Raw genomic sequence first — 12,753 nt, 5'->3', positions numbered from 1 at the left:
TTGAAAAAGTAACTAAAGGGATAGCAAATTTGGAAGTGAGGAAAGCTCTAATCCTCACACATGCGCAAATTACCTGAACGGGATGCGAGAAGCTTATTGTAAAGGTGATTAAGCCAGAATTATTTTTTTTTTAATGTTTGTTTATTTAGTCATAGAAAGAGAGAGACAGAGAAGGAGAGAGAGAGAGAGAGGCAGAGAGAGAGGGAGACAGAGAAACCAAAGCAGGTTCCACACCATTAGCACAAAGCCCAATGTGGGGCTCAATCTCACGAACCATGAGATCATGACCTGAGCTGAAATCAAGAGTCAGACGCTTAACCCACTGAGCCACCCAGGTTCCCCTAAGCCAGAATTCTAGAGGGAAGGGATTCAAAGCTGGCCTTTACACAGCTTGTTTCTGACGGTTCAAGTGAAAGGGAGTGAACGAAGCCTGATCACCCAGAGGGTGAAAGGTGCTGAGACTTTGATGCAGCTTCCTGCCGTCCTGTGGGAAATTTCACCAGGGGAAGTGAGAGGATGTGGGACAGGGTGGATGAGGGAGGGGGGCGACTAGGTCCAGACTGTCAAGTCTCTTCCTAATCATTTCTACCTGTTTGTGGAACCGTTGGTCTGTGTTGGGAAGGATTCCATGCCCGAGCCCGCTAGTCGTCATCTTCTCCCACACTTCCGTCTCACTTTCCGTGGGATGTCATTCAGTGACTGGGACCCAAGCTTCAGCAGCCTCCTTGGCTCCTGTTCCCCGTGGGCAGATGGTCATCACATTGCTATTCCAAATCAGGCCTTCCGACTTCAGCTCTGGGCTTCTTCTCATGAGATCACCTTTTCTGAAACACAGTCTCCCTTATGGCTCCTTACCATCGTATGCAGTCCCTGGCTACCTCTTTAGCTGTACTCAGTACTATAGCTTTTTATCATACTTCACACTAGATAAACTGGACACCTTGCTGCTCTCCAGGTGCAGCTCTCGCTTAGCTGATTCCTGTCCTTTGCTGAAACTTTCTTCTACTCAGAAGCTGCCACTGAAGTATGCCTTCCCGCACACCAAATCCATATCCTGTGCTTATTGAGTGCCTACTAATTCTCCATGGTCTTCTCAAATGAAACTTTTGCATCAACTCTCAATCTCCCATCCTGTTACTCTGGGTGAACCTTTCCTGAAGCCTTTGTGAGTGCCATACCCTTTGTGGAACTTCTGGTGCTTTCTACACTGCTGGCCATAGGGGTAGATTATTGAGCATTTGTAGATTTAGACTACAGTTGAGTTACTTTGTCTCATTTTACAACAGTTAAGGAAAGACGTGAGAGTAAATCTGTCCGCTATACTAAAACTTAAAAGGTTGCGTTGTCTTTCAACAAAGCATTTGGTCAAACACGGAGAAGTTGATGTATGTTTTGGTCCCATTCGTGGAGCAAAAATATTCTTTGCTTCTTCAGGGAACTCCTGCCCAAAATGTTCTCTTCTCCGGTTGTTTAAAAATTCCTGACTCTTAGCAGAGAGAGTTCGGACAAATAGGGAGATTTACCATATCTTGGTTAACTTGGAAGAATACAGTGTAATCCATCTTTTGTTCAATTTGTAGTAATGAACAGTTTCAGGGCTTGTGCTATGAAGTGTAGTTTCAGTAGACTGGATATATAGCATAAACCAAGTCTCAAAGCACCAAGAAAGGGCCCGGAATTTGACCATTTAATGTGCCATGAGATTAAAAACAACAACAACAGATAGAGTCACTGCAGAGACTACAAGGACCTAATGCTTCCAGTTTATTACATGTATATGCTTTCCAAAAATACCTAATCAATTAAATGTTCAAAGGTCTAGGTAGAACATCATGTTAAAAACAGTGACCCTTTTAAGAAGAGGAATAGTCCTTGACGCCTGGGAAGGAGCGTAAATATAAGTTTAGATCTGAGGTAACCAGAGGAAGTGTCCTAGTGATGAGTCAGAAAGAGAACTGGAGGCACCTCAGCTCCTGTGTAGACTGAGTCAGTGTGGTGTCGTAGAGCCCGCCTCATTTCATGCCCCGGCCTTCACTTGCTCTGGGACTTATTGGACAGTTTCTTTCCTCTTACTCTCCGTATCTATAAAATGGGATAAGAACAACTACCCTTCAGAAGTTTGGAAGGACTAGATGAAACTACATATGTAAAACACTTCCCAGTGTCTGGCCCAAGTTCATGCACTAGTCTTCCTCCAAGTCCTTCTACTTACCACCCCTGAGGAAAGAAAAATTGCTGTGTGGGGTCATTCTCACCAGAGTAAGCTAGCAAGTACAGTTACTTTTAAAAATTTCTGCTACCTTTAAATTAATTGCCTTTCATAAGGAATTTTAAAGTTTCATCCTAAGTTTTAAAACACTAATTAAATTCACTATTATAACAAAACTGTAAAAGGAAATTAAAATGGAATCAATTTTAAAGTTTGATTTTATTTAAATTTTAACGGTACCGAATATTATCTATCTTTTGCAGTAGGAACCCTATAGATACGAATCATAGGCATACTAGGTATGACTGATATGGAAATATGCTTACTTCTGTGATATTTTTTAGGAGAAAATTATCTTAATAAAAATACTCAGGACAAAGTTATCAATGTAAATATGTGTTGCATTTTTTTGATGAATAGTTAGGAAGCAAAGTATTTTTAGTGTGCTAATCTGAAAGATGAGAGAGAACGCTTTAAAACTCAAAATGATATGGCTAACATTTGCCACAAACTTGGTAGTTATTAATATTTAAATAATAAAAAATTTTTAAAAATTATCTATTTGAACTTTTATCATGTTGTTTTCCTGAAATTAATAAGGGCTAAATAAATATATTTTGGCACGAGGAAATATAAAAACTTGTGAGGATTTCATCAGGTGGAAACAGAGGAATAATTGGTTCTCATTGCCAGGATTAGCTGAAGTATTTCAGTAAATCTTGCCATGTTTCAGAAGCAGCAGGTATCTGAGAGACTGTTCTGGTGGTAGCTAAGACTAAAAATTACCTTTAGTCTAGGTGATAAGGATGGGAAATTGAAAAGCAGTAACAGGTTAGATAAAAATGCTCTTAACATATAAGGTACAATAAAATGATTAGCATTCAGTCTATATAAAGAGCATTTACAAATCAATAAGAAAAAGAAGCATGGGACACAAACAGGAAATTCACCAAAGAAGTCCAATAGTCTCACCAGCATTTAGATAGCCACAAAATAAAACAAAGTCAGATTGGCGAAATTGAAAAGTTTGATAATATGTAGTGTTGATTAAGGTGCAGAAAAAATTGATTCTCTTCTGGTCAATGTGAAAATTGACTCAGCTACTCAAATATGTATTTGTTAAAATAAGAAACACGTATATCCAAGGGCCTAACTATTTGACTTCTGCTTATCTACCCTAAAAGACCTTTTGTACTTCTATGCAATGTACTCACGCACGTTTGCTCGCTGCAACATCATTTATAATCATGAGAGACTGAAAGCAAATTAAGTTCCCTTCCAGACAGAAGTGGCTAAGTAACTATGATGTATGCTGAACATGTAGTACTATATAATAGTGGTTATAAAGAATGGGCTAGAACTGTGTGTGTTGAGAAAAAAGAATCTCCATGACAGACAGAGTCATGAGGGAAAAAATGTAGCACAACCTTATAAGGTGTCATCATTTATGAAAACATTGAAAAGAAATGTTTCATGTTTCATGAAAACATGAAAACATGAAAAGAAAGAAAGAAAACATTAGTAATACTATAGATTTTCTACAGTGGTAGCTTTCAGACTCTTTTGGGAATAAGCGAACCTCAACACAGTACACGTTTTATATCACAACTGAGTGGACCTACTATGTTCAATGCACTCTGAGATTTTTCTATTCTGTCCCATTTCATTCCATCTCATTCCATCCCATATATCAAAATGCTGGTCTTGACGCATTAAACTGTTTTCAGGATTCAATCACCCTTGAAAAATACTGTTGTGAAAGACCCAGTTATGTATGTAAATGGATAGAAAAGTAACTGGAAGCTGATATCAGGTACAGCTGATCCAGCTCTGGAGAGGCGCTGAGGGGTGGTGGTTCCAGGAAACCTCAAGCCTTTTATGTAATGCCTAGGTTGTTTTTATGTTCATTTTGCTTGCTTTACATCGGGCATGTGTTATTCTTTATTTTTGTGGTGAATAAATCTAAACTATTTTTAAAAGTCAAAGATTTACTGGGTTGGAGGGAGCAGAGGTCAAAAGGTCTTAAGAAAAAATTGTTAAGCTGCATTGCATAACTGAGTAGTTCAGAAGACAGGCATTCTAGCTAACTATTTCTGTTTTTGTATTTAGGGCCACAGATGAGCACATTCTTGTGGCAAGGTAGAGTCAAACCCGTGTGATATCCCACTCGAAATGTCATCACAGTCTAAGAACTCTCTGCCACGCTGTGAGATTTTAACTTGTGAAATATATCCACAGATCAATAACATAAAGTAGTCAGCACATAGTTGATCAAAAAAATCAAACCCTCCAGTTTCAGAAAATGTGAAGGTAATGTTGCCGTAACAACCTTCTCTTGGCCACGTTACATGGTCTGTAGTTTTCAGTATTGGTCTAGAAAAACAAATAGCTATGTTGTAAGAATCATTTCTGTAGGAAACACCACTGTAGAAAATAATAGGACATATGTAAACTTGGCTCTCTCTGTAGGCTGGAGCAGATACCTCCAGCCTTGTGTGTTCTATTTTACAGCTACCTTTCTGACCTATCTTCACACTTTTACCCTAAGGGTAATTTGTTAAACCTCATCTTAATAGTCAAGTAATTGATGATTTAAAGGAGTTAGACACACTGCCTAGGGGAGATAGATCCTTTCAATTTCAAACACTTAGTCAAGGTATTAAATGCAGATAAACTACAATTAGATTATTTTTTATAAGAATTTCTCAACTAACTCAGTAAAGATGCCTGTAAACAAAGTAATATTTCTTTAAATGTTCTGTTTATTTTCTTTTTTGTGTTTGTGTCTAAATATAAATTTTCACATGCTCATAATAAAATAGGTTGAATCTTTTAATGACCACATTAAATTTTCTCTGCAAATGTTTTGAAAACAATTTTATGGTAAAATATGCAAGCTTTCTCAGAAAGCATTTATATAAGACTCATTTTTCAGAATTTTAGCTATTGCTAAAGCAATGATTATGTTCACATTTAATTTCATAGAGGCTCAAGGTCGTATGGAGGGAAGAAAAGAGGGACTTTGGAGCTTTTCTTTTAAAAGGGGTAATTGGCAAGAGTATTATTGGAGCAATCATGCTATGGGTCAGAGGGAGGGAGAGCAAGAGGAGGAGGAACCTGGGGAAGGTGGAGAGGATAATATATATCCACATATCTGAAGTGTCTCTTCAGTTTTTCTTTTTCTCCAATGTGGACCTGAGGGTGAGAGGGGGCAGAGGTGGCCTTCTGGCCCATCTAGAGGTTAAGGCCATTTCTTTAAAGAGTTTTAAAGTTAAGAATGGACTACTTGTGGCTATGATATATGAAGGTGGGGAAGCCACTCATATGCAGTTTGACACGAAGCCAGCCTCAAACTGTGAAAGTGGAGTGGCAGTATGATGAGAAGTCAGGATAAGTTACCAATGTGTCTTATTTAGAGCTAGAGAAACATCCAGGTGAACATTATAATTTGTAATAATCAAGGGTTACAGTAACCTTTAAACCCTTATTACAAATTGTGTATTTTTTTGTTTGTTTCTGGGTGTTTTTTCCTCTGTAAGATTGCCTATTCGGTGTTTGTGTTAGTAGTTTTACTAAAATTAGTTTTAAAATATGATATTAAGGGCATAATGACTTTAAAATGTAAAGGCCTGATAGTCTGTTAACTGCACATATCTGAAGCCCAGCTTTTCAAAGGCCACAGTATCCAAAGCACCACTGACTCCTGGTGGCAGCCTGGTGTAATTGCAGGCAAAATTTCCAGGAGTATTTTTAATTGTTATAAAAGGTAACACTGTTATGTTACTCAGAAGTCATATAAGTAAAAAGAAGAAGTGCATACCATATTGTAAAATATGGAAGTGTTACAAGGTCTCTGAATATTATCTCATTGGTAGGATCAAGATTTTAGCTTAATTATTTTTTCAGAATTTTACCCCAAGTTCTACTAATATTTTCTACTAAATATTTTTGAAAGAGAAAACCAGGATCTTGACTAACTGCAGAATTTATCATCCACAGCATCTGCAGGGATTGCTGTGTCCCAGAGGAAAGTACGACAGATCAGTGATCCTATTCAGCAGATCTTAATTCAGCTGCACAAAATCATCTACATCACACAGGTCAGTATGCTAGCATTTTATTTCCTTATCATCTTAAGTACAAGTTTGATGGTAATGTCGTTGAAGAACTACTTTGTGGAATTTTAAATTGGAACGAATGCTCATTTTTATTATCTCCAACTGCATATATTTGGGAACACTTTGGCTTAGCGGCAGAGCTAGAGCTGGAAAGGTTGTAGGGTATAAAAAGCAAATATGGCAGTTTCCCCCTATGACTCATAACCTACTCTTTTGTCCGTGTCCCACCAAAAATAAATTTCAACACAAATGGCCCTTCATTATGGGGGTGAAAGTGGGGACAGGGCTGGGTTTTGAACAGCCTCGCTACAGGAAAGAAAAACTAGTGCCCACTGAGGAATCCTGAGGATGCTGGGTTAAAACTAGGACCTCTCAGAGGAGTCAAGATGGTGGAGAAGCAGGGGGACCAGGATTTCCCTTATCCCTCACACACAGCAGTATTGAGGTCAGAACACTTGGAATACCCAGAAAGTCTATCTCCGGAGTGACAGAAAAAATCTCCACAGATGGAGGGAGACAGATTGGCGGGACAGTGGTGCGTGTATGCAAATTGGGGGAGACAAAACAGTGTGGGCACAGAGGGAGGGATCCCCTTCTGTGGCGAGACAAAAGGAAGAGAAAGAGAAGCTGTGGATTGCAGTTTTGTGTTAGGACAAGAGAAAGAGCGCTCTGGACCACGGACTGGAGAATGAGAAATACGGAGAGTGCCAGTCTCTACTTTGCAAACAGCCTTAGGAGCTGAAGATCAGAGTTTCCAAAAGTGCATGACTTTCTCCGGACTGAAGCCGCTAAGTGTGTGTGTGCCTGGAGGGGAGGGGAGCCAGCCCTGGGTCGAGGTAGTGATCTCAGGAGTGCGCTGGGAGAAAACGGTCCCCTCCCTGAGTACTGTGAGAAGAGGGTATACTGCCCCCCCAAGAACAAAAGACCCTGCAGGTGCCAGCCAAAGGCCCCTTATCAGCAGGGCTGATTGGCATTTCCCCAGAACCAGGTCTGCGTGGTGTGCGATCCCTTAAGACATTGGGTTTTGAATCCCTTCTGAGCGCCTAGGGGGTGCGGGAGACTGTGGAGCAGGGCAAGCTGACTGCCCCCCACTACTCTGTGAGGGCTGCCTGAGCAGCATGGTTTGAGACGCCCAGTGGCGAGGAGAGATTGGGTGTCACCATTTTCTCCCCAACACCGACACGGTGGGGCTTCAGGGCACAGCGCAGCGGGTCCAGTGGAGGCTGGACCCCCTTACACCAAGCCCCGCCTGTCCGTGCCTGGTAACTGCGCATCTAATGGAGTGAGACTGACACTGGGCAAGCCAGACGGCCTCGCCTCCAGACCCGCACAGCCACCGGTTCCAGACACCAACAGACAAGTGTCCTGCCATTTTGTATGTTAGTCCGTTGCTCTTTTTTTCCCTCTCTCTCTCTTTTATTTCCTTCTCTGTTCTCTTCTTCTTCTTTCTACCCTCTTCTTTTTTTTCTTTGGAATAAGGCTCATAGTTTCTGATTTGGTTTTTGGTCAATTCTTCTTGTGTGTGTGTATACATATATACACAAAGTTACCAAAGCTAACCAAGGTCTTAATGTTAATAAGAAAAGAAATTTTTGTAGATGACGTGTAGGCATATGGATGAGAAAGTAACTAGCATTTTGGAGTCTAAGATTGCGTGTCTCATGCAGTTCATTTGTTCATTCATTCATTCATTTGACATATAATTATTAGGTGCCTACTATCAGATGCCACTGTTCTATGCATTTGTGACGTATCAATGAGCAAAACATATAAACATTTACTCAGTCTAAGATCCAGAGAGCCAATCTTATGACTCTGTCACTTGCCAATCGTAGCGATTCCAATTATATGTTCGAGGACTAAAGAGAAATGCCACCAGGTCGGTGGACCGAATGGGCCCACTGTAAGTCACACTGGGCTAATACACTTACTCTCTCCCCAAAATCAAACAAACAAAACAAGCCAACAAGCCAACAAACAAAAATCCATGCTGGTTGGTGTATGACGGTGGCATTATGATAATAAATGGCTGTAGGTCTCTTTGGGCCTCAGACTTGGAGGAAAATGTATAGTGTATACTTATATCATTGTTTCTGGGCCCTTCCTAAAGGAGTCCCAGCTATTCCCCCCTAATCAAGGGCTTTGGGTCTTTAAATTGACCTAGGTCTAGAAATTGCATGAGAGGCTGTGACTGTCCACTGTGGCGACGGCAAATCAGGTCAGATTTTTGTCTACCAGACCCAGAGTTTCTTTTCTGTTATTTGGATTAAAGAATACTCCAGTATTCTGAGCCACCATCAAAGACCACTGGGGTCAAAGCACTCTAATTAACAGTGCATTCCTCCCACCCTTTCTGGTAAATGCTTCCAACTGTCACTGGTGGGTAAAAGGCGTCCCTTGGCCTCTGCTTCTTTGGGATCACATCATCCCCGTTGGGATCCTATATTTTCAGTGTTGTACCTGGCCTACAAAGGAAAGCAGCCATAGAGATTTTTAAGGATGCTGGTGCTCCCGTCTCTAACGTACTTCTCCATACCTTAGTGACAGGAGTGGCTTCTGAGTATTTTTGCTGAACATAATTGGGGAGTGAGTGTGCAGGTCACACATGGTAAATGGCAGGTCCCCAAGCCTTTGGATTCCCTCCTCCACATGTCAGGGTAGCTCTGGCATTTTACCCACATTAAACGAAGGTCACCATTGAGTTGGAGTTGTATAGCATGCCAACCAAGTAAGCAGTTACCTTCAGCTGCAGGAACTAATACACTAAATCTGGACTCTCTAGTAAGAGCACCCGTATGAATGAATTCAGCCTGACTTAGTGTCGTGTTTCACCCTTCTGGGCCTAAAACCCTTTGAATCTACTACACATGTTCCCTGCGTTGCTGCTGGTACAAAGTAGCAAAGTCTTGCAATTCTGACAGGTAAGCTATTTCCTTCCGGGTCATAGTGTGCACCGGTTCCCCTGCATCATGTCAAGATATGACCCACGTGATGGACTTGACCCTCATTGTTGTGGGTCTTAGGAGAAATAAGCATTCCTTTTTAAGATCTCACTCCTCATCTATCCCGGATGAGGTTAGTGTAGAGTTTTCAAGCAAAAGGCTGGTCTCCTCAGACACAGAGTGACAAGCTACTTCCGCTGGCAATAATGACTCAGAGTGACAGGACTGTCCGTTTTATCTGGATCCAACAAAGTGTCCCTATTTCAAGTTTTAGGATCCTATTCTTTTTTCTAACTTTCACATGAAAAACTCAGCAAAGTAGGCATTCAACTGACGTTGCAATTTAGCAACCTGCCCAATTAAATTTGTATCTGATTATCAGCCGTATCTGTGCTATGGTAGCAAGAAAATCACAGGCTCTTTTAGGGCTATCATGGAATCTCTCTGGGGCTCAGACTATGATGTGAGCCAAGAGTTCAAGGACCCAAGCTTGTCATTGTTTTTCCTAAGTGCTCTGATGCACTTTGAAGAATCCATCCCACAACGCAGTCCTTGTGGTCTTCCTACTTCGTAGTGCAGCAGCCACTCAAGCTTCCAGGGCACTTCCTTCAGTTGGCTCTTTATCATGGTGATACTTGATCATTTGTGATGCCACTGCATGTCATGGGCTATCAGCGTCCCGTGTCCTGTGGCAAAATTCAGCACTGGGCTCGGTTCTAAGGGCACAATCAAACCAAGTCCCAATTCCCATCTGTATGGGTCCTTCTTCTGGGACCTTGCTGGAGCCTAATCTGTTATCAGTGAGGGTCCAGTTAGGAGACAGAAACCACACAGTAATTTCAATAGGGAAGATTTAATATAAAGAATTACTAAAAGTTATTAATAGTAACAGTATTATTTAAGAAGGAAGGGAAGAGAGTATCTAAAGAATATAGGAAGAGCAGCTATGGAAGTCACTATTTATAGGGCTGAGGCAGAGCATCCAAGAAAGGAAGAAAAGAGGACACTCCCATCCTGGGCTCAGGTCCAGACCTCATCGGAAAGATCAGAGAAATCCACTGAGATGCTGTGCTAGAGAAATTTGCAGGAAGCCTTCCCCTGGGGGGTTAGGGCAAGTAATCCATGCTGAGCTGTCATGCTATGGAACTTGCTGGAAATCAGCACGTGGGGCTTGGGCTGGGAAATACGCTCTATGGGACCAGAGGAGGCTTCCCACTGGTAGGTGCTGCTCCATGGAACGTTCTGGGAAGCTGCCTATAGGATTGGTGCCAGTGAAACTGTCTAGGGGTAAGCACCACTCTGGTTTCCCCTTGGCTGCTGACCACTCAGTGCTGCAGGACTGGGGCAAGGCGGGGGCATCACTGGGACCAGAAAGTCAAGCACCGTTCTCCTCCAGCATCCCTCGAGTGCTCTCTCTCTACAGACAGAGCCCAACATCCTGGCAAGGGAGAAATTCCACTGTCACATGCAGGGCACCAAAGGGTGAATTTGGAGCCGAGAGGCAACAAGTAGGCAACTGTCACACTTGGGCTGGGGGACTAGGCAAGGGACTCCCTTCTGTGGGACCTACCCACCTCTGAGTTCTCACTGCTTCCCCTTTGGCTTCTCCCTAGCCTGGCTCTTATCTGTCACGTTTTCCCCCAAATCTGCTATTCCTTCCAATCACTCTTAGGACTAGCCTTTTGAGACTCAAGAGTCTGAAATTGATTACTTTTTTCCTCCATTTTCTGCTGTCAACCTTTCCCTTAGGCAATCCCACCGAACTGTCTACCTGATTAAATGAAAGAGGGTGAAGGGGTACAAGGAAATATGAGGGGGATGTAGAAAATTGGTTAATAAATCAAAACATAATCTGCCATATCTCTATTGAGTAAAGATATTATATTCAAAAATGCATTTCCATTTAAATGCTGATGTAGAAATACGGGGAAGCATTCTTTAGTGTTAAGGAAATAGCTTTAAATAGCTTATTGATTACCTCAATGCTTAACTACTAAATTGAGAGAAAATATACTTTGAAATTTAAATATAGTTTCCATATGCCTGTCTTGCTAATTTTTATATAATAAAAAACATTTTGATGGATGTGTTCCATTTCTTTGTTGGATTTCAAAGTAATGTTAAAGCAAGAATGAAATGATTATAAATATCTTATTATTATGCTCTCACACTTCAGCATAACAAATGATTTCATATTTTTTGGCAAGCTGGCATTCCTTGCTACAAGTTCAGATGTAACCATTGCGGTTTTTAAAATGTATTTCCAGAATACTTGAAAGTTTATGACATTACAAATAGGAAGGAATGTTTCCCTTTTGGGGAACTTTAACTTATCATGCCAGCCCAAGACAATGCCTTTCAAATGAAGGAGATAAAAACAAGTCTGAACATGATACCTTCCTATTTGCTACAGGTGGAAGGCCAAGATCAGTCTTCTCTGTCTGCTAATTCCAAAGTAAATCTGAATCAACAAACGAGCACACAAACAAACAAACAACTCTTCTTGTCCCCATGTTTATTTCCTAGTCAGACTCCGTGGTGGGCTTACGCCTGTGGTAGCTGCCCTGAATTGCAGGACCTCACCCTTCCCGACAACCCGCAGATAACCTTACAGGGGACACTCTGGGCTGATGGTGGCCTTTCCTATCCAGTTTCCATGGAGACAGATCTTGGAAATCATCTAAAAGCAACTATTGTAAAAGGCAGGATGTTAAAATCCTTACGCTGCCTTCACTGATTTGACATCTGCTTTTATCAAAACTGAGATGGTAATCTTAAGACAGCCAGCTGAGAATAAAATCAGTGGTTCATTTCCATTGCTGGAAACCAAAATCCATCTCCGGGCACATACGGTGACCAAGGTACATACGTTACCTTTTAATACGAGTCTTTGTGTGTTGTTGCTTAGCTGAGACCTATGCAGCCAACTTATGCTTTGGATTTAATTCTGTACTCAGAATCCGATGACTTGGTTAAAGAAATGCTTTGAAAATCAGCACATAGCAACTTTTAAAAATCAAACATCTGTCTCCTAGAGCACAGACGGGCAGTTAGGTGGACCAACTTCAGACTGCCATCTTAACAACCACAATTGTTGCCGATAGAACAAAAACTATGGCTGGGAACAGCTGTCCCTCAGCTGAAGTTATACTCTGGCTGTCATCAGTGGAACAAACTGCTCTTTTCAGCAATAGTCGTAGATGGAATTGGAACCCTCCTTACTGTCTCTTATCTGGGTCTCCTGGTTCCTAATGGCAAGGGGGATAGATTACACCGGATTTAGGGTAAAGCCACGCATCCAAGTGGACTCGTGTTTTCAGGGTTCGCGGATTCCAAGAGAAAGCTTACATTTTGTGCCTTTATTTTGATAATGATCTCTGAATTTTTGTTAGCATTTAGGGAAATCTCCTTTTAGGCGGTAGTATATCAAAATAATTTGTTTTTACAGAAAAGATATTATTTAAGTCACTTCAAATGGGGCACT

At 41.3% G+C, this 12,753-nt stretch overlaps 1 protein-coding gene across 16 annotated transcripts in view; it reads left to right on the top strand.

Moving 5' to 3' along the window:
• NEK10 (NIMA related kinase 10) overlaps positions 1–12,753 on the top strand; it is a 230,936-nt gene that overhangs the window by 191,933 nt on the left and 26,250 nt on the right. For 14 of the 16 annotated variants that reach the window (XM_019810798.3, XM_019810803.3, XM_019810797.3 and 11 more), the window contains 2 exons: positions 4,319–4,348; positions 6,209–6,309. In XM_019810798.3, the coding sequence (XP_019666357.3) occupies positions 4,319–4,348; positions 6,209–6,309 (131 nt within the window). The remainder of the gene's footprint in view (positions 1–4,318; positions 4,349–6,208; positions 6,310–12,753) is intronic. The other 2 variants (XM_019810800.3, XM_011286267.4) reach the window with 1 other exon arrangement.

The sequence above is a fragment of the Felis catus genome, chromosome C2 (genome assembly GCF_018350175.1).
Source record: "Felis catus isolate Fca126 chromosome C2, F.catus_Fca126_mat1.0, whole genome shotgun sequence".
NCBI classification, from domain to species: domain Eukaryota; kingdom Metazoa; phylum Chordata; class Mammalia; order Carnivora; family Felidae; genus Felis; species Felis catus.
Note: the sequence above shows the minus strand (reverse complement) of the source record. Positions and strands in the feature narration are given on the sequence as shown.